The 19,592-nt window shown below is 33.5% G+C and overlaps 4 protein-coding genes across 27 annotated transcripts in view; all 4 read left to right on the top strand.

Annotated features, from left to right (window-relative positions):
- Nucleotides 1-1,096: 1,096 nt before the first annotated feature.
- Nucleotides 1,097-2,946, top strand: LOC106622241 (serine protease inhibitor 42Dd). Its single transcript, XM_014241357.3, has 5 exons — nt 1,097-1,250; nt 1,317-1,457; nt 1,515-2,407; nt 2,471-2,612; nt 2,695-2,946. Exons 2-5 carry the CDS (start codon nt 1,454-1,456, stop codon nt 2,823-2,825), a joined length of 1,170 nt encoding a protein of 389 aa, XP_014096832.3. The 5' UTR covers nt 1,097-1,250; nt 1,317-1,453; the 3' UTR covers nt 2,826-2,946.
- Nucleotides 2,947-3,473: 527 nt separating this feature from the next.
- Nucleotides 3,474-7,664, top strand: Cyp6u1 (Cytochrome P450 6u1). The gene is made up of 3 exons (XM_070108605.1): nt 3,474-3,633; nt 5,247-6,616; nt 6,737-7,664. The coding sequence occupies exons 2-3, from the start codon at nt 5,545-5,547 to the stop codon at nt 7,192-7,194; spliced, it is 1,530 nt and encodes a 509-aa protein (XP_069964706.1). The 5' UTR covers nt 3,474-3,633; nt 5,247-5,544; the 3' UTR covers nt 7,195-7,664.
- Ufsp1 (UFM1 specific peptidase 1) lies at nt 3,633-5,144 on the top strand. Its single transcript, XM_014241363.3, has 2 exons — nt 3,633-4,349; nt 4,816-5,144. Exons 1-2 carry the CDS (start codon nt 3,786-3,788, stop codon nt 4,942-4,944), a joined length of 693 nt encoding a protein of 230 aa, XP_014096838.2. The 5' UTR covers nt 3,633-3,785; the 3' UTR covers nt 4,945-5,144.
- A 578-nt stretch (nt 7,665-8,242) lies between the features above and the next one.
- Nucleotides 8,243-19,592, top strand: part of mim (missing-in-metastasis) — a 117,396-nt gene continuing 106,046 nt past the window's right edge. For 15 of the 24 annotated variants that reach the window (XM_070108568.1, XM_070108567.1, XM_070108580.1 and 12 more), the window contains exon 1: nt 8,594-8,949. The gene's annotated coding sequence lies outside the window, so the exon portion shown is untranslated. The other 9 variants (XM_070108560.1, XM_070108563.1, XM_070108562.1 and 6 more) reach the window with 9 other exon arrangements.

The raw sequence follows: 19,592 nt of genomic DNA, 5'->3' as shown, positions 1-19,592 counted from the left end.
GCTATGAACAGAGATTTTAATTAGAGAAATTTCATGCATATGCATTTCAATATTTTATTAAATCGAATATTAGCCGCAAAAAATTTCAAAATAATTTGAAATTTTTGTTTATTTAATTTGCTTAACCTGGAATCCCCAGAAGTTTCTGCGGAAAATTTTGTATTAGAATATTTATACTTTTTCAAAGTTGTAGGTTTGTTTTCTTTAGAGATAAAAGATTTATTGCAAAAGATCAGAAAATCCCATATAAAATATATAGGAAAAGTGAAATGATTTAGGCACGGTTGAAAATAAAGACCTTTTTTTGTAGCATATACCGGATAAAAAAAAATAAAAAATAGTTTACCACTTATGTTAGTAACCGGGTACCCGGGTACCCACCGCGGTGTATTTGTGTGAATAACTTTAAAAAAATTCAATATTTCATTTTAAGCTCTCAAATCGTCGTTTTTTAACTTAAAAGAAAGCTATTTGTGAGTTCATTTTTTTGAATTTTTTTTTCTACGTTGTTATTTTTTTTCTTTAAATTGTCACTGACTATTAATATTTGAATAACATTTAATAAAATAAACAAAATAATAATAATACTCAGATCGTGGGTACCTGGTTACTAAAAAACGTCGGTAAAGTTGGTTACTAACATAAGGGTTAACTCCAAAAATCCCTTATACTATATATACATAAATAAACATATTTTTAAATATTTTTAGACAGGTAAAAATAATTAAGCGCATTTAATTGCCTAATAAAACAGCGCGACTGCAATTTTTTCAAAGTCGTATAAGTAGTTTGAACATACTTACGTACATGTGTATGTATGTATATAAATATTATTTTTGCAATGCTCCTAACTATATATACATATACATGTATATGAACGCTTACACAGAAGTAGAACAGGTTGCCGGTTGACGTCAGACATGTCTTCCCATTTCACATACAAGTATAACGACCATTCATTCAAAATGACAACGGTGTACATACATATATATGGTATATACATACATAACTCACAAAGCGATTGTCTAGTAACAAAAGTGCTGCTTAAACGTTAAAAAAAAAATAATAATAAAAAATTTGGTAACTAAATACGTATTGTGGGTATGCATTCCGATTATTCATTAATAAAAATAATAAATAATAATAGAGAATTGTGGCCTTATTCAAAAAGCAAACAATTCTTCTTTACTCACATTTTCGGAGCCTCGATGGCAATGACAATTGCTTCATATATGTTGAAAGGCGCGCAAGTACCTACGAACCTACATATTATATATTTGCAACAAAAAAAAATAATAATAAACACCTAATTTTAGCATTGGATTTATTCATAAGCAGAAACTTATTGTGCTGGCAAGCCCAGTCTGGAGATTGCTAGCATGCCGTGAGGTTAACAGAAACGGATACATTAAAAGAAATTCAAAAAAGAAACAACATAAAAGCACAGCTGACAATGAGTGAGTTGAAAATTTTTACAGACAGATACAATAATTCTTTTTTTGTTATCCTCACAGACGGAATTCACCTCTTACTTCTCATCACCACCGCAATGGCCAGTTGTGACAACGTCTCCGGCCAAATATTGACTTCGCAACTAATCCAGTCTGCCGTCGGCGCACAGCCCAATGAGAATGTGATTGTGTCGCCAATTTCCATAGAGACGTGTTTAGCGCTAGCCTACCTGGGTGCTGAAGGGCAAACGGCTGAGGAATTGGCAATCAGTCTGGCACTAAAACACGCCGGCGATAAGCAAAGTGTTGCACAGAAGTTCGGTAGACTCTTTGAGAAGACCAAATCTGTGGGTAGCGCAACATTCCGTTTAGCTAATCGCATTTACCTGGATCAACGTTTTCAAATTTCCACCAAATACAATGAACTCGCCCTTAATCAAATGCACGCCAACGCCGAGACTGTTCGCTTTGCTGACGCAGCTGCAACAGCGGCGACAATTAATAGCTGGGTGGAAGCTGAAACTGATAATAAAATACGTGGTCTAATTGCTGGCAACAGCTTGGATGGCAATACGGCGCTGGTGCTGGTGAATGCGCTCTACTTCAAGGCGAAGTGGTTGCACCAATTCAGCAATCATTCGACCACGAAGCGCGATTTCCACGTGAGTGCTGAGCGCAAGTTGGAAGTGGATATGATGAAGCAGACGGATACATTTTTGTATGGCAACTTCAAGGAGCTGGATGCCACCGCTGTTGAATTGAGTTACTTGGATACAGACGTTTCAATGTTGGTGTTGCTACCGAAGAGTGTTGACGGTTTGGCGGCGTTGGAAACGAAATTGAAGAGTGTTGATTTGACAAAGTTGTCGGCGGCGATGCGCACCGAAGAGGTTAACATACACCTGCCGAAATTTAAATTTGAATTCGATCTGGCGCTGAAGCCGGTGTTGGCGCAGGTGAGCGTATAACTAGAATAATTTATGGTATAAGAAAGTTGTATTTTCTATTCTATCCACTAGTTGGGCGTTACCACTATGTTCAGTGATAAAGCTGATTTTAGCAGCATGCTGGCAGAGAAGGAAAAAGTGTCCGTTTCCCAAGCTCAGCATAAAGCTTTTATCGAGGTTAACGAATCGGGCACTGAGGCCGCAGCAGCTACATGTGAGTGCAAAGTTTTGTTATATGATCTAAAAATATTTACTAAAAGTATGTACTTTTATTTATTTCCTCACTTCAACTGCAGATTTGAAAATTGTACCGTTATCAGCTACATTTGCACAACAAACATATCAGTTCGTCGCCGATCATCCATTCGTATTTGCAATTAAAGATAATAAAAATGTCTATTTTGTTGGTCATGTCACACATTTGTAATTGTAATTGTTGTTATTCACAACAAACATGTGTAAATATTTACATAGGTATTTAACAAACAGCAAAGAATGAGTTTACTCTCATAAATATACCATGACGATACAGATTTTACAACAGCATATTCATTTGAGCAGTTTCATTAAATTTTGTAATTTTGTTGAACACGCAAGAGCTTGAAAAAAGGTATAAGCAATTATTGCTATCGATTTCAAAGGAATATAAACATATAAGAAAATAATAAATTAAAATATAATATATTCATACACTAATGACGTTTTAATTAGAATATGATACGTACGTACAATAACCATACTGGTATTTGTAGTCTTTGGGAATTGTAAGTACTATTTTTCACAGTGTAGGTAAACAAAAAAGTAACCAATAATAATTGCCACTATTAATCTTTTATTATTCAATAATAGTAAAAATTAAAAGTTCAAAAGCAAAATTATGGTTAATGTTTAATTAAACTCATTTTAATTAATCCTAAAATTGTAGCACATATAAAAAAAATTCTGCATAAAAACTACACATGAATAGTAGATTAAAAAAATAAGCAAAACAAATGTTTTTCATGTATTGTTTTTGAATTAAGTGGCAACCAAACGCAACCGTTCTCTACACACTTCGTCTTTGACGTTACATCAGCAACAAAAACAATAAGCAAGCAAAGCACAAATAAAATGAGATACCTGTGTCGGGAGAGACGCAAAACGTAAATTTTATTTATTATTCGGTTGTCATTAGAAATTGACGCATACGGTTGAAATTAATTGCAAGTAAAACAAGTGCAAAATAATTGGTTTAGGTGATGAACAATATACATATAATGTAGCCGCGTTAACTAAACAAGTTTCTGGGCACAGACGCAGTTTCAAGTAAAAAAGTGTGCAAGCGAAAAAAAGCGAACGAAAAAATAGAGTGGGCGATTAATGGTTAAATAAGCAAGTGATATTAGATATGGATGAAGAACACCAAGTAACACGCAAATGCTATCCATATCAATTGCTACGCAACGTGCATAAATGTGTGCCACTGCCGAAAACAAATGCTACAGCAGAACCCAGCGTCACTTCATATACGAAAGGAGACTTTTCCTACTTTCACTATAATTGTGACGGTTTCAAGGACATTGGTTGGGGTTGTGCCTATCGTACGCTACAATCCATATGCTCTTGGGTAGCTGGAAAACGCGGTGCTGCGGATGTAGATGTACTGGTGCCATCAATAAAAGAAATTCAACAAACACTTGTGAAGATCGGTGACAAAACAAATGATTTTTTTGGCTCACATGATTGGATTGGAGCCATTGAGGTGTTCTACTTTTTGGATACACTCTATGATGTTGTGTGCCGTATCATTCATATTGCAAGCCATGAGGATCTAAAGAAATACGCAAATGTATTGAAGAAATATTTTGAAGATTATGGTGGTTTAATTATGATGGGTGGTGATATGGACTCTGGATCGAAGGGCATTGCAGGAGTTCATATAAGCGGCAATCAAGTTTATTTTCTAGTCATTGTAAGTAATGAAGTTAGTTATTATTTGTTTTTTACTTTTTTGTAGAGTTCTAAGCAAATTGCATTTTTGTTAAAAGTTTTTGAATCTTATAAAAGAAAAATTTATGACCTGTAACTAGTTAACAGGTGGTGGTGATCGTTGTATGGTTGCCAACTTTTGAAATTAAATTGTTTAACAACAAACTGTGCCTTTTGGCCAGTTCGTTGGATACGCAACAATTCTTGTGTAAAATACTTGCGCAACAGCATACACATATTACAATTAAGCGGCATAAATAATTACGTTAGGTCAAAGTCAACGTTTATTACCTCAAGTTGGTTTTTTATTAAAGGTTATTTTATTTAATTATATAGTAAAGCTCACCAGCAAATTTTATAAATCCATTACTTTGAAGTATATATTAAACATACATGTGCTAACCATATTTTTAACGTTTTTTTTTATTTATATTTTCTTTCACTTACAGGATCCCCACTTTATCGGCGTGCCCAAATCTGTGCAAGAACTAGTTGAACGCGGCTACATACGTTGGCAGCACACCTCGGAATTTGTTGATAGTTCCTTCTATAACATTTGTTTACCTCAACTTAAATAAGACCAAAAAACAAGATGCCAAAACATAAAACACCTGGACAATACATATAATTGTATTATTCATTTGTTAAATGTCCATACAAAAAAAAAAAAAAAACTGTTGCAATAGTATTACTTAATAAAATTTAAATTGCTTTCATTACAGAGATACCAAAAACGTTAAATAAATTAAAATACATATATAATTATTTTCAAACAAAACAAACCTCTTTGGACTTTTGCTTTTGGAAGGAACTATCAACGAGTTACTATTTTTTTATCACATATTAAATGTTTATACTTATTTTTACATGCGACACTCAGACATATCGGCACTCTACTGTTGTTAAATGAGCGATAGCCACTGATAACGCATCAACTTATAAAATAATCCGAAATTGGTAAAATATGCCTGCGATAAGCACTTGTCGCCGCTCCGTAACACACGCTTGCTGACTACACTAGCTTGCGTGCCGCGGAGTAAACCTGGCCAATACCTATAAACAAAAAAGACAATTCGTCATGTGAACGTTTAATCAACAACTAACTCTTAAGTATCTAATAGCCAACAACGTATAAAATCCACTAGGTGTACATACTATAATATTACTTTCGAAATAAGATGGAATTGCTGCAACGCTTGCTGTACACCGCCTTAAGTGCTGCCTCAATTATATATTTCATAGTCAAAGCGAGCCTCTCGCATTGGAAGCGGCGCGGTATATTACACGAGAAGCCGAGATTCTTAGTTGGTAATTTGGGTGGCGTTGGTGGCAAACGCCATATTAGCGCTGTGCTGGAGCAACTTTACGAAAAGTACAAAGGTCAAGCACCCTTCATAGGTTGTTATGCATATTTGAAACCAATGGTTTTAATATTGGATTTAGATTTGGTGCGAAATGTGCTCATAACACATTCTGAATACTTCAAGGAGCGCGGCGTATTCGGTAATGCGCTACATGATCCACTCTCAGCAAATTTGCTCCAACAAGATGGTTCAGATTGGCAACGTCTAAATACGGTGGTGTGCCCAGCTTTCGCGCAAGATAATATCTCACAGATGCTACCAACGTTGGAGAAGGCCGCAAGCACAATGCATCGCTCTTTGACTCAAGCGGCGGAAGATAATGCAGTGCCCATAAATAATTTGGTGGATTGTTATAACATTGATGTCATTTCTACACTGGCGTTTGGCATTAGTGGGGAAACGTTGCTCAATTCCGATACAGAATTCCGTCGTATGGCGCGTAACTACCTCAAAGACTTCAACATGTTTCGTCTATATTTTCTTATGTATTTTCCGAATCTTGCTCGCTTGTTACGCTACAAAAACTACGAACAAGCTGCAACCGATTATTTTCTTAAGATAGTGCGCCAGAAACTCTTCGAACAGGAGTGGAGTCGCTTAGATAAACGGAATAGTTTCTTTCACATGTTTGCTGAGTTGAAACGAGATCGCGACCCAAAAAGACGATTAAGTGACGAAGAAATAGCAGCACAGGCATTTTCCTTTATCCTTATGGGATTGGAAACATGCAACTCGGCGATGACATTTTGCTTGTATGAATTGGCGCTGCAGCCGGATTTGCAGCGTCGTGTACAGGAAGAAATATGCAATGTGCTCAAGCGCAATGAAAATGGTATGGATAGTAAAAATTTGAACGATATGAATTTGCTAAGACAATGTTTGAACGGTAAGCAATGGCTATTCTTAGATAATATTTATTCATATATAAAAATATGACATTTAATATAGCACATGCGTATCTATAAATTTAGTTAAGAAATTTAATAATTCTTCCACTTCTTTCCAGAAACTTTACGCAAGCATACACCTTACGCTTTCTTATTACGCAATACGAATGAGGATTACGAAGTGCCTAATTCTATATTCATGCTGCGTACAGACAATCATCTAGTCATCCCAACAGCGGCAATACACCGTGATCCAGTGCTTTATCCCGAGCCAAATAAATTCGATCCGGAACGTTTTAGTGAGGAAAATATTAAGCTACGCCATCCAATGGCTTTCTTACCCTACGGTGCCGGCCCCCGTTACTGCCTAGCGCAAGAATTTGCCGAAAAGCAAATGCTGGTTGGGCTCGCAACACTGCTACGTTATTACAGTTTCAGTCCATGCCGCGAAACACCCATTCCACTGGTGTACGATAGCAAGCGTTTGGTGCTTACACCAAAAGGCAAATTGATTTTAAAAGTTCAGCGTGTGTTAGAAGCCAACAAATGCGGTTTAGAAAAAATGAAAGTAATATAAAGGAAACATATTTAGACATTCTGATGGTACAATTTATAGTTGTGTACAAAATTGGAAAAATTTTTTTAATTTTCTTCTTAAATTAACTTAACTTACTATATATAATTATTCCACCTAATTGTGTTTAAGATGTAGTTTATTGTTTTTAAGCTATAGTTTTCCTTATGACTTGTATTGCAGTGTACAAATACTTTCCAAACCACTGACCTCTATTTATGCCTATTGATTTCTAGGGTACGCTATTTTTTAGATTTCTATTTGACATTCAGTCAGTACACTTAAATACTTAAGTAATTTTACAAAACGAAATAATATCCACAGACCCGGGAAAAATGTTTGCTGCTTGTGATGTGTATTTAAGCTATTCTCTATATATTTACGAAATACTTTTTTGTTATTTGTTCAACACAAATCAGTTTATTATATGGAAGACACGATCAAAAATATATGTTAAAGCTATAAAATAACAATATGACTTTATTTTAAATGAAAGGTGAGGGTGACACGATAAGTGATAAATTTTACTTATGTTTTATTACTAGTGTCTCGTGAATTAATCACTCTTTTATTTTTACGAATACTTCGTTAGCAAAACACTCATTTAAAAGAATAATTAACAATTATTTTATTAATTAAGTACTTCCTGTTCCCAATTTTAACATAGGAACTTTCCACTATTGTGGCAGCACTGAATAAAGCGTTCCAACTCCAATTTGGTTTAAATGCCAAAAATGCTGGTTGCCACATTGATAAATAAGAAAACTTATATGTGAATATATTTACAGCACAATTTCTTATTTTAAAAGTTAATGTTTATAGCAGTAGAATTATTATTGCTATAATAATATTATTACTGATTTCTTATGCACTAATTACTTTGCATTTATTAGTTCTGTTATTAATCCCTTGCCACTACTTCCAGAGAATGTATTGTAAATGAATATAATTCATTTACGTTCTCTGCTGCTACTTCTGTTCCATTGATACTAAAAATGCAACCATGTCAGGCGTCCAATAAGAATTTGTCAATTGTGTTTTCAATTTTCTGGCCGCTTTTTATTCGTAAAATGGCAGCTGTGCGCGCTCGTTGTATTCGCGATTCCGTTACCCGTTGAATTTTTTCTTTGCGTTACGAATGGTAGACATAAAGTGAACTGAAAAAGTAAAGGTGTTTAATTCTATTATAAATATAAAAATTGAATTATTAAGCGATAAAAAGTATTTAATAAATAGTAGAAAGTCCACTCTATTAGCAAAGTGATCAAAATGGAATATTGATATATTTTGCAGTGTAAAAACAAGAGTTGAAGACGCCAATTGTTCCGCGAGTTTTCCTGCAAAGGATATAGTGAAATATTGATATGGGGAATGTGTTGTCTGAAAAAGTTTGGAAGTAATGAATTACAACAGTTTTTTCTGACTAAAAAACAAACGTTTTCAAAAGTGTTTTGATTTTATTAATGTTTTGAAACGAGATAAAATAGTGCAAAGTATTAAAAGTTGCACTGTTTTATTACCTGTTGGAAGGAATTATGTTTACCGGATTAACTTCCTAATTTTATATCAGACGGTTTGATACATACACATATATACTTATCCCTTCGCTTCAAAGGACGAGATATTTCGGTATTATTATATATGAAATGTGCGTACATGTGTGTTCCATAAAGAGTGTAACACTAACGACATGTAACAACGGATTCGCCGAAACAATCAAACAATTGGTACCGAACAGGACAAGAAAAACATAATCAGGTAAATACAAAGTACTGAAATTTCATCGACTTTCTAATAAGCTGAGTTGTAAAAACCAATTTGTTTTTGTTTTACCTTTTAATAAAGTGTATTATGTTTGTAAAACATTGGTCATCGAAAAATTTGTTAGTTTCCTATTTTGTGGGAAGTTGCCTTTCCTTCCTATCCATATTAGTTAGTTTTGGGGTGAAAGCAAGAATGATAGATTCATCCGGCAACCCTATAACGGAGTTACACCCCCAATTTGGGATTGTGTCTGTGCACCTTTTGTATACATATTTGTTTATTGTCTGGAAGTTCATAGCAACTCCATTTGTCGTTCCATATAATTGCACTTTTCAATTCCTGTATGCGCAAGTGCACTTGAAAAACTTATTCTCTGTATGTGTACTATCTATCGTTCACCCTTATCTGGATGTGGTTGTACAGAAGTATGTCCTTTGATTTGTCTCTCGGCCAGAGGGTCCATTATATTTGAATCAAGAAGACTTGTTTCACGGTTAACTGGTCGTATTCCTATTTTTTATGCTATCTAATTATTTTAATTTTAAATTAATTAAGAATTAATAATAAATATTATACTAATTAAAGTTTATACATGCCAAAAAATTGTTTTCACAAAATTTGAAATTTTTCTTTTTTAATATAGAAAATTCGGAGTTTGCAATATGTTAAAGTTAAAATTACTTTATATGATTCTCCGAAACAAAAATTTACGACAAACTTTCGTCTACTTAAAGAGTTCATTGCCTACAACATTTTGTTTGCGTTCAACAAATACTTTCATATTGATTATGATTGCGTAAATAAATAAAATTTTGCGCCGGTCTGTCCCTTTGAATATTACAGTATTTCTACAAGCGTTCGAATACACATATTAAAGCGTGGACTCTAAATTTAGATATTTATCCCTAGTTGGGAGTTCGGCCCTCTATAGAACCAGCGTTGGCTTTTGCCACACTTAAATATTTAGATATCTTGAACTTTCGCATATCACACAAACATATTCATAAAACTATTTTTTATTAAAATATTATACTAATTGCTTTGACATTACATTACTTGTTTTCGAGTACTAATTAGTTCGTGCTTTCATCGATTTCTAGTAGGATATTCTTTTTATCAAAACACTAGTTGGCTGCAGTTATACAATACATACATACATACCCTTTTTAATTTAATTTTCTGTTATGCAAATTGGTTGAATATGTGTAGGTATGTAAATATTGGCAGCGGCTTTTGCGCACAGACCTGTTCGCGCCCATCTATATAATGTACAATCGCCCATGCTGGCCAATACTTGTCTCTTAATTTATTTGCATTCACACGTTTTGCTTCGGCCTCTTATCTCTTTACTGAGTTTTTTGTTTTTATTTGTATTCTATTTTTATGTTTTTATATATTTTGCGAGTAGGCCACTTTGACTTGACAAGTGTGGGTCGATATGTGCGAATGTTGCACATACTTGTACAAATATGTATAAACATATGTACGTAGGAAGTCATGTTGTATAATAAATTGTTTTATTGTTTTTTATTTTCTATTTTCTATTTCGAGCATTGATAGTTTCGCATGTTTTTTGTGTAAGCATGTAGTATGTAGGTGTTTGTCTTATGAGGTTTCGACATAATGTTAGAAGAACAAACAACATTTGTAAATATGTACGTATTTATGTATGTCTGTATGTTATAAAACTGTAAATCTGTAAAGGTGATAATGAACAAAGGTATACATAATTATAATAAAATTCTACGTAATTTATTATATATTCTGATAAAGACACATGTGCATAACAAATTTCAAGGCATCATACAAATTGCAAGCAATAACGTCATAACTATAAAGTTTTATAAACAATCAATTTTTCAATCTTGATATATCTATATAATATTTACATGCTTAAATGTGTGGTTAATATTGGTTACCCTGTTAAACTGGCTGGCAACAATGTACTTATTTATTGTGTGGTGCTGAAAGTCAAAATAATCTTTTAATACGTATATTATAAATTTTAATGAGAAAAATATTTCCGTATCATCCCATATATTAAAAATACAAAATAAAAAAAATAAACAAATAAATAATGATGTAAGAACATGCAATCAAAAAACTTTGTACTCTTACGCAACGTGTTGCGAGAGAAGAAAAATATGTGAATAAATTGTTTACTTTCTGAAAATCTATTTTTCTTGATCTTTCTTAACAGGCGCAAATGTTTGTGTGCTAAATTTACCGTATTTTGGTATTTAGTGCAACAATACATTAAAGGAATAAAATAATTCTTTGATTGGACTGAAGCCGCCTTTGAAGCAGAAGAAATACCATACCCAATTGCTAGTGCACACCTAAATCAAGTACAAATATGTTACAAAGTATTATAAAACAGAATTAGAAAACAGTTGGTTACTGGTGTCGATGGCGATGATGGTTTGCACTGTGAAAGCAGTAGTGGTACATTCGCATGAATAATATAATACATGAGTGCCCAAGACAAACCGGTACCAATGCATCTAAGCAGCTGTGCACGCCGTGGCGATCAGCGCAGTCCAACAAATATTTAGCTTACTGAATGATTACCCAATCGATAAGTTAACTTTTCAATATTTGCATTGCATTAATTGCCTAGAAAAGTTTTGACAGACCTCAATAAAAGTATTGCGTTTCAAATTAGAAAATAAATCTAATTGTTTTTAAGGTTATAATCTAATTGTACTCCTATTTAGTTATTATTTACTTATATCCAGCAGTTACCATGTGAATAAGCGCTGAGTTGTGTTGTGAAATCACAGATAATTTGTTTCGTTATTTTCATCATCTCATTTTGCCAAAAGTAGCTGTACGTGCTATGATTTGTTTCCCCTCTTGCTCCGCTGATTTTCGATTAATTTTCTGTTTATATAACATATACATATCTATATATAACATTTACGTACATATATATGTATATGCATATATGTGTGTGCTTTTGGTTTTGCGTGGGTGGATATGCGATTTGTTTGGTGTTTATTAAAATGTGCTTGGCCGGCTTCTGGGGTGTGTTGTTTTTTCGCAGCGCCTATGTTTTGCTCCACTTGTACGATTCGCTAGATAATTTTCTCCTAGATCGCGTTTATTTATAATAAAAGAAAGAAATCTGGCAGGTGTGAAAATTTTATCAACAAATGTTGTGCAAATACTGACTCAATGAAATTGCTTTCCAAGTTCTTTCTACGTCAATACTTTTGTCGGAATTATAGTTTTTTGATTTTTTATTTGAAAAGTTGGCAAGTGGTTTGTTGTAATTTGTCTGGCGTGTGGTCTATTTACAGTTATTTACATTATTTTTTCCATGTGTTTTTATGTAAATCCGGCTTTATGAAAGTGTGAAAATTTGGTTCTCCAATTTTTAAAATTTTTTACACTAATAACTTTTTTTTTTTAATGTTTTGCGCTTTTGTATGCTAGCCATTAAACTGCAATAAAATGTATGTAATATTATTACTGCACTGTGAATTTTCTGCCTTTTGTAATGGAGTAGAAGACATATTGGTCATCGAAAAATATTGGATTTTCCAAAATTACCCAGATTTTTTTTTTACATTTGCCACGGCTGTTTTTTGATATATTATATTATATTTAAATTGTCTCATATAGGTAGGGACGTAACATATTCCGAAAACCCTAATTTATTTCCTCTAACTTAGACCTAAATATTGACGGAACGCTGCAGGGAAATTACGTAAAGTTTTCAAAAAGAACTCTTAAGTTTTAAAATGTAAAATTAAAATAAAAAACAAGAAAGTTAACTTCAGCCACCTAAGCTATAATACTTTTCATAAATACACAAGTTTATATATTAGAACTTGATTTTGATTGGTTAGTGTGTATGGCGGCTATATGCTACAGTGTTCCGATCTTTGAAATTTGTTCGGATATTTCACCTTTTTTTTGAAAAGGTTTTCCATACAAGGAGTGAATTTTCGAACAGTTTGTATGACAGCTATATGCTATAATGGTCCGTTCTGAACAATTTCTTCCAAGATTGTACAGTTGACCCGGACAATTATACGCCTTCGGTGCGTTAGGATAGATATCTCGTCAAGTAAAAAAGTTTTCCATAAAAGCACATGTTTTTGACAGTTCAGCAGCTATATGCTATAATAGTCCGATATCGGCGATTGCAACCAATGAGCAGCTTTTCGGGAGAAAGGCACGTGTGAAAGGTTTCAGATCGATATCTCAGAAACTGTGGAATTAGCTCGCGTTTATACAGACGGACATGGCTAAATCGACTGAGCTGGTCGTGCTACTCATTTATATATACATTTTATAAGGTCTCCGACTTTTCCTTCTGGGTGTTATAAATTTAATATACCCTGTTCAGTTTATAACAATTAACAATTTTTGAAAAAAAAAATTATTTGCTTCCTCTGTGTTTCGAAAAAAGGCAAAAAATATGCACCCACAGCTCTTGATGCTGAAATTTTATTGGGCAAACGACAATTTGACACGCAATTTATCACAGAGCTAACATATGGCCCACACACTCTTTTCACCGCCGAAGAGACAGCGTTATTTGCGATTAGTGGGAGTTCGAAGTATGGCAATATTTATTTAGTGTTAATTAAAACGCTGCAGGAATCCAATATCGAAATTTTCAAAATTGGGCATATTTGATTCCAAGCACTTATTAATTGATATAATCGTATACATATCTATGTACATATGTATATGTATTCTATGTACATGCCTACTTTGCTGTGATTTTATATATGCATATATTTATCTGTAATATGGTAAAACAATTTCATTAATATTTCACTATTTTCTATGCATGGATTTAACAATTTTCATTTATCACACAAAACTAATTACCTTAAATTGCATTGCGATAAGATAAGCGATTGTTGTAATTTTATACAAACAGTGCAACACACTTATCACTTCGACTGATCGATCGATCACTTGCAGATAGTTGCCGCACACACTGATTGCCGCTGTCTGCTGGAAACTTTATCGTTGAACTCTATTTTTTTTGTACTGGAAATCAATACCTGCGTTCACAATGCATTTGCTGTTGCTTGCCTCTTATGTTGTTGTGTTTGCTGTTGTTATTGATAATGGTGCATTTCCATTGAACTCCATTTAACTCACACAAAACTATCGATAAGATAGTGTAATTTGATGCCAATAACGGAAAACACCAACCAACGTTATATTTCCACTATTAGGAAATATTTTTAGAGGCATATATACATACATATGTACATATTAGGTGTGTTTGCTTGAAAAGGTGTCAAAATGACCGAAATGTGTTAATTTCGTAAAACAATATAAATTTCAACTATTGCATTTCAAAATTAAAAAAAAATATTATGTAATATAAAAAAGCGATAAGATATGCTTTTCTGATTTTCAATATTGATAAGTTAAAAAATGTGGCGGGTTTTGTTTGTACATGTAAGGCAGTGAAGCCTCAGACCACCTATGTATGCAAGGAAATCGATATCGATATTTCTTTTATATCGTTTACGAAGTTTTCTACTCTAATATTGATTTCTAACATTGGATTTTGGTGTGAGTAGCAGTATTTCGAACTTCTCTGTTGTTAGAAATTCTGTTGACATTGAATGTTAAATTAACAAAATCAATTATCAGAGAATCCTTTTAGCTTAGGATGCGTGAGGCTGTTCTTCAATTTTACTACCAACATACATATGTACGCCTGAAGTGATCTTTTAAGTAAATGCATGCTTTTGGAAACTATCAAACAGTTGTTTTTGAATTCTTTTCAGTTATGTAGACAATATGTTGGTGGGTACGGTAAAATTGCGAAACTGAAACTGAAACTGAAATTTTTACAAAATTTTAAAATGGTCTTTAGTTTTCTAGATATATTACTGTTGTTGTTGTTGTTATGCTCTAATTACCGAATTCACTCGAGAACTTTTTTAAACCATAAATCATTTGATACTTAATATTTCTTAAGATTTCGCATTCAGAACTGCAATGTGTCATTATTTGCAGAATATCTACTCGGTCAACAAGGGACTTTAGACCAATATAAAATGTCCCATTGACCCACACTCAAATCAAAACCCTACCTTTCTTGAGCCTCCCGTTAGTTGTTTTTGCCGAGAACTGCACTCGGCGGAATCTTGACAATTCGGCTCGGTTTAAATCTAATCAAAGTGTTGTTATCGAAGTAGTATGCTTCTAAATTATTAAATCGAGTGTTAGGGCTCTACGGTTCCACAACAGCCGGTTCAACGCTGCCGCAATTGATCCGTATTTTATCAGGCCAAGGCTTGTCATTTCGGCGATCTAACCCTGTTTTTTCGGTCAGTTTTTTAACAACAGTCGATTCTACTTTTTTTGATTACTAAGAATTTTATCCGGTAAACGCTAAAACTTCAAACCCATCCTGTTATTTACGTTCTTAACATCACCTCTATTGGAGGATGACCAATTTAATTTGAAATAAAAGAAGAAATTATCCAACGGAAGTCTGCGGCAGGCAGCAAAGGCAATTTCCCAACCCAGTTGACACAGAGAAGTGCTGTTACTTCTGGCATTCGTATACACACATACACAAACATTAAACGCTTTCAGGAATAGTGTAATTTTCTGTACAATTTGTTAAAACAACAAAACAAAACAAGTAACGAACCGTTGAGTTCGGTTTCGTGAGAAATAAAGGCTGGTAAGGCTGGTTAGTCTGGCTGCCGCTAGCATCCTTTCGAGCTGTTTGGCTTTCACAAACAAAAAAATTAGCTTATTTTCTTTTATGTTGCGAGCGTGTTGCGCCACGGAAATGCGAGACACACCGCTAGACAAACTTTGGGCTTGCCACCGATATACATACATAAATACGTACATATGTGCGAGTATATACATACATATGTACATAAGTATATAGTGTGCTCGCACAAGAATTTCTTGTTTGCTCCACTTCTGCACAATCTGGTTGTGGCTTGTTGTATAAAATAAATATTTTAATAACAATGGCCACCAAACAGCTTTGGAAAAGTGTAAGGAATAGAAAGAACTACATATCATGCAAATACCGTGGTGCAATAAACTCGCAGTTTAAGTTCCTCTGTGGATACATAGATACTACTACCTAACTTTGGGCGTATATATGTTTGTATAAATATAAAGTTTGCATAAATAAACTGTGGAAATAGTTAAAGCAGGCCATTGCAATTTATAGACGTCTGCACAAGATTAAAGTTCGACACACTGTGGCTCCGTTCATAGGCGGTTGCAATGATACTCAGTTTTATGTACTATGTATATGCAATTATCTGATCTATACTGCAATGTTTCAACAATTTTATATATTGTAATATGTATGTATGAGTAATTTTCATGAGGTGTGCTACATAACCTAAAAATATTCAAGTTTCTAACGGAAAAGTTCAACAAAGCGCAATTTTTTCAATGTTTCGGCAAATATGAGATGATTATAGATCGCTGAAAAACTTACTTTTTTTTTTTTGCTTCCAGCTTTTTTGCCACTTACTTCAGGCACCAACTTCCGAGGTTCGTTGTTTGATATTACATGATTTTATAAAAATATACAACCTTATGTTTTCTTAATACTCTTTGTTATTGTTGTTGTAGCACAATTTTCCTCAGAATTTCGTGGAATGTTTTAATCGTTTTCACTTCGGTATATACTGTTCTGGCGGGTCGCACCATTTTCAGATAATTTATTGGAGGTTATATCTCATTAGATGTGCAGTATATGCAGCTGTGTTCATGAAAATAGTAGTGCTGGTAACAACACAAACTATGAATTGAATACCTTTAATATGTAATTTTTAGCTATTTATACCTACATACACAGTTTTATTTTTTCAATATATACATACATATGTATTTTTTACTAACAAAATTTATTTAAAAACTTAAAAATTAGTCTGTTCACGAAAATAGTAGTGCCAATTCTGTTAACTAAAAACAGCAAAAAATCCAGTTTTCGATTAATATTATATAATTTAGCCTTTATTTTTTAATATATCCTTACATTAACGTTGTATAGAGTCTATTAGATTCTTCATAGGGATTTGAGTCTATAAATCCCTTAAATATACTTACTTATCGCAACTATTAATAATTTTTTCATACTATTCTAATGAACAGCTAGTTTTTTAGGAAATACAAAAATTCGTCATAGGAAAGATAGTAGAAGCAAAAGTAACGGGATTATTTCGTTTTTATAATTTGAAATGTCTATTTTACCAAAATAACAACGCTTATTGACTTTGCAAGTCAGTATATGTATGTTAGGAAAGATCTTTTAATATAGGACCCTGTTGTACTACTATTTTCATGAACACAAGTGTATGTTTCTTTTCCAAAAATTGTATTAGCGAGACTTACTTTACACAAATACATAATCATAAAATCAGCTGTAAATAAAGTCTCTTCAAAAGAACAGAAACGCATTTTCAGTCATCTGTTGTGTTTTAAGAAAACATTTCAACTCTTTTAGCTTATCGCAAAACGACGCGATAACTGTGAAAAACATATGCTTCAAAGTCAAACCATAAATATAGTATACTTAGTTATGAATGTACATAAATTTGTCTTTAACAAAATCAATAACTGATTTGTTTAAATATTTATAACAATGTGTTGAGGCTGCCACTTTTTGCATTGCAGCGGCGTAAACGGGGAAAACAGCTGTTGTCTGCTGCTGCTTTAATGGAAATCAAATGCTTTCAATGTATAATTATATACACATACATTTGTATGTACATACGAGGGTAGCCTTTTATATTTCGGGATTAGAGAACAAAAACAAATATTAATCAACGAGAATAGCTTTATTGTATTCTCCATTAATATTTATAACAATTGTCAAAGCACTTTTGCCACTGTGATTGAGGTGTTTCCAAAACAGGCAACAATTTGCGCGGAATTGCTTCGTGCGCGAACAGCTGTTGTTGGATTCGGCTCACTCAAAATCACCCATACAGTCGACTGTTGTTTACTTTAGGGTCATACGCGTAAATCCACGTTACATCACCTGTCACGATGTCACAGACGTGCTTCGAAGCACCGCTGTAGTATTTTTTTTAAACATTTTTCTCGACCAGTCGACACGAGTCGTTTTTTGAGCGATTGACAAATTGTGTGGGATTCAACGTGAATACTCTTTTTTATAATCAAATGTTCATGCAATAACCCACCAATCTTGCAATATTAGCACAACATCAATAGTTTCCGGAACAGCAACTGATTTTGGACGATTTTCACGAAATTCGTCTTATAAGTAAGTAAGTTCATCGAAAGTTGTAAAAAATAATCGCGTGAAAAAAACGTGATTTAATTCCATTTTTTTGCCGAGATGAATATTTTAAGTTACTGTAAAAAATGCAAATAGCGCTCGTATGTCAAAACGTTCTAAGTATGTATAACATAAAAAATGTCAAACCTTAAGATAACATTGTCAGTTGCCAGATGGCAACACTAGGGTTGTCAAATCTCGAAATATAAAAGTCAACCTACGTATACAAGTGCTAAGTGTCAAGCTAATAGTGTATTGACAAACTGTATGAACACTACTGTTTGTCCGAGTGCGCTGAAGTGCATATTTTTACAACGTTTACATAGTACATATATATGTATATGCATTTAGTTATCACACATTTGAATAGAAAGCTTCCATTTTCATTTGTCATATCACTGCTATTTCATATTTGTTGTTTCGACATGCCTGTGATAAACATTTTGTTCCTTTTTATTTTACACACTACCCACCCTGTAGAATAAGAGCATCAACATTGATGGGGAATTCGCTTTCACTTTTGGCAACTGGAAAATGTCAATGGGCCTTGAGAAAAAAATTTGAAGCGTTTTTGGATTTGGTTATAATCTTGAAAATATTAACTTAATATTTACTTATGTTTGGTGCTATTGACATGAAAATGTTGAATCAAGCTTCCAAGGGTTTTTGATACAATTTTTTTGATGGAAATTGTGCCTTCCAATACAGCACATCAATGCAGGCAAGTTTTTGTAATTTTTTCCAAACAAATTTTTTAGATCGGACTAATATAGCATATAATTCTTTTGAACGTGAAATAACCAAACGTGGAAACCACAATTTACTAAATTATTATGTCTTCGAAAATTTTCTCAGCTTTTGTAGACACGTATTCCAAACTGAAGGAGAAGCTGCTAGGGTAGCTGATGTGCCATAAAATTATTAATATGTTTATTAATTCTGACTTGTTTACCTACCAATAAGTCAACGAACAGTTGTCGACTTGGAGTTAATTTACTAACTCGGACATTATTTGCTATAATATATATTATTTTCTCACATAGGAACGTATACTTATTAAGCGACCACTTAAACCATACACTTTACTTCATTTCCTTCCTTCCTGTTTGTTGACACGAAATCATTCTTTCGGTATAGAAATGTACATAAGAGTACATATGTATGATACAAGGCGTGGAACGCCGAAAGCCACTTTATGCTTTTGCATTACCTGGCTAATTTAAGAATGAGGCAGTGGCAGTGGTAAAAGCTGATTGAAGTAAAAACTTACTACATACACTGTGCAGTAAACGCTAAGCGGCTGTTGCAACATTGTATTATTGCCGCCGATGTTGCTGCTGCCTGCTACTTCTTCGGCTGTAGATCA

The sequence above is a fragment of the Bactrocera oleae genome, chromosome 4, assembly GCF_042242935.1.
Source record: "Bactrocera oleae isolate idBacOlea1 chromosome 4, idBacOlea1, whole genome shotgun sequence".
Lineage (NCBI taxonomy): Eukaryota > Metazoa > Arthropoda > Insecta > Diptera > Tephritidae > Bactrocera > Bactrocera oleae.
The sequence above is the reverse complement of the archived record's forward strand: the minus strand, read 5'-3'. Positions and strand labels throughout refer to the sequence as shown.

What these genes read in the sequence shown, in the direction of transcription:
- LOC106622241 (XM_014241357.3), top strand. An exon ending in TGAAGCCGGTGTTGGCGCAG is followed by an intron (nt 2,408 to 2,470) that starts GTGAGCGTATAA and finishes TCTATCCACTAG; the next exon opens with TTGGGCGTTACCACTATGTT. An exon ending in TGAGGCCGCAGCAGCTACAT is followed by an intron (nt 2,613 to 2,694) that starts GTGAGTGCAAAG and finishes CTTCAACTGCAG; the next exon opens with ATTTGAAAATTGTACCGTTA.
- Ufsp1 (XM_014241363.3), top strand. Translation starts at nt 3,786, where the DNA reads ATGGATGAAGAACACCAAGTAACACGCAAATGCTATCCATATCAATTG. An exon ending in AAGTTTATTTTCTAGTCATT is followed by an intron (nt 4,350 to 4,815) that starts GTAAGTAATGAA and finishes TTTCACTTACAG; the next exon opens with GATCCCCACTTTATCGGCGT.
- Cyp6u1 (XM_070108605.1), top strand. Translation starts at nt 5,545, where the DNA reads ATGGAATTGCTGCAACGCTTGCTGTACACCGCCTTAAGTGCTGCCTCA. An exon ending in GCTAAGACAATGTTTGAACG is followed by an intron (nt 6,617 to 6,736) that starts GTAAGCAATGGC and finishes ACTTCTTTCCAG; the next exon opens with AAACTTTACGCAAGCATACA.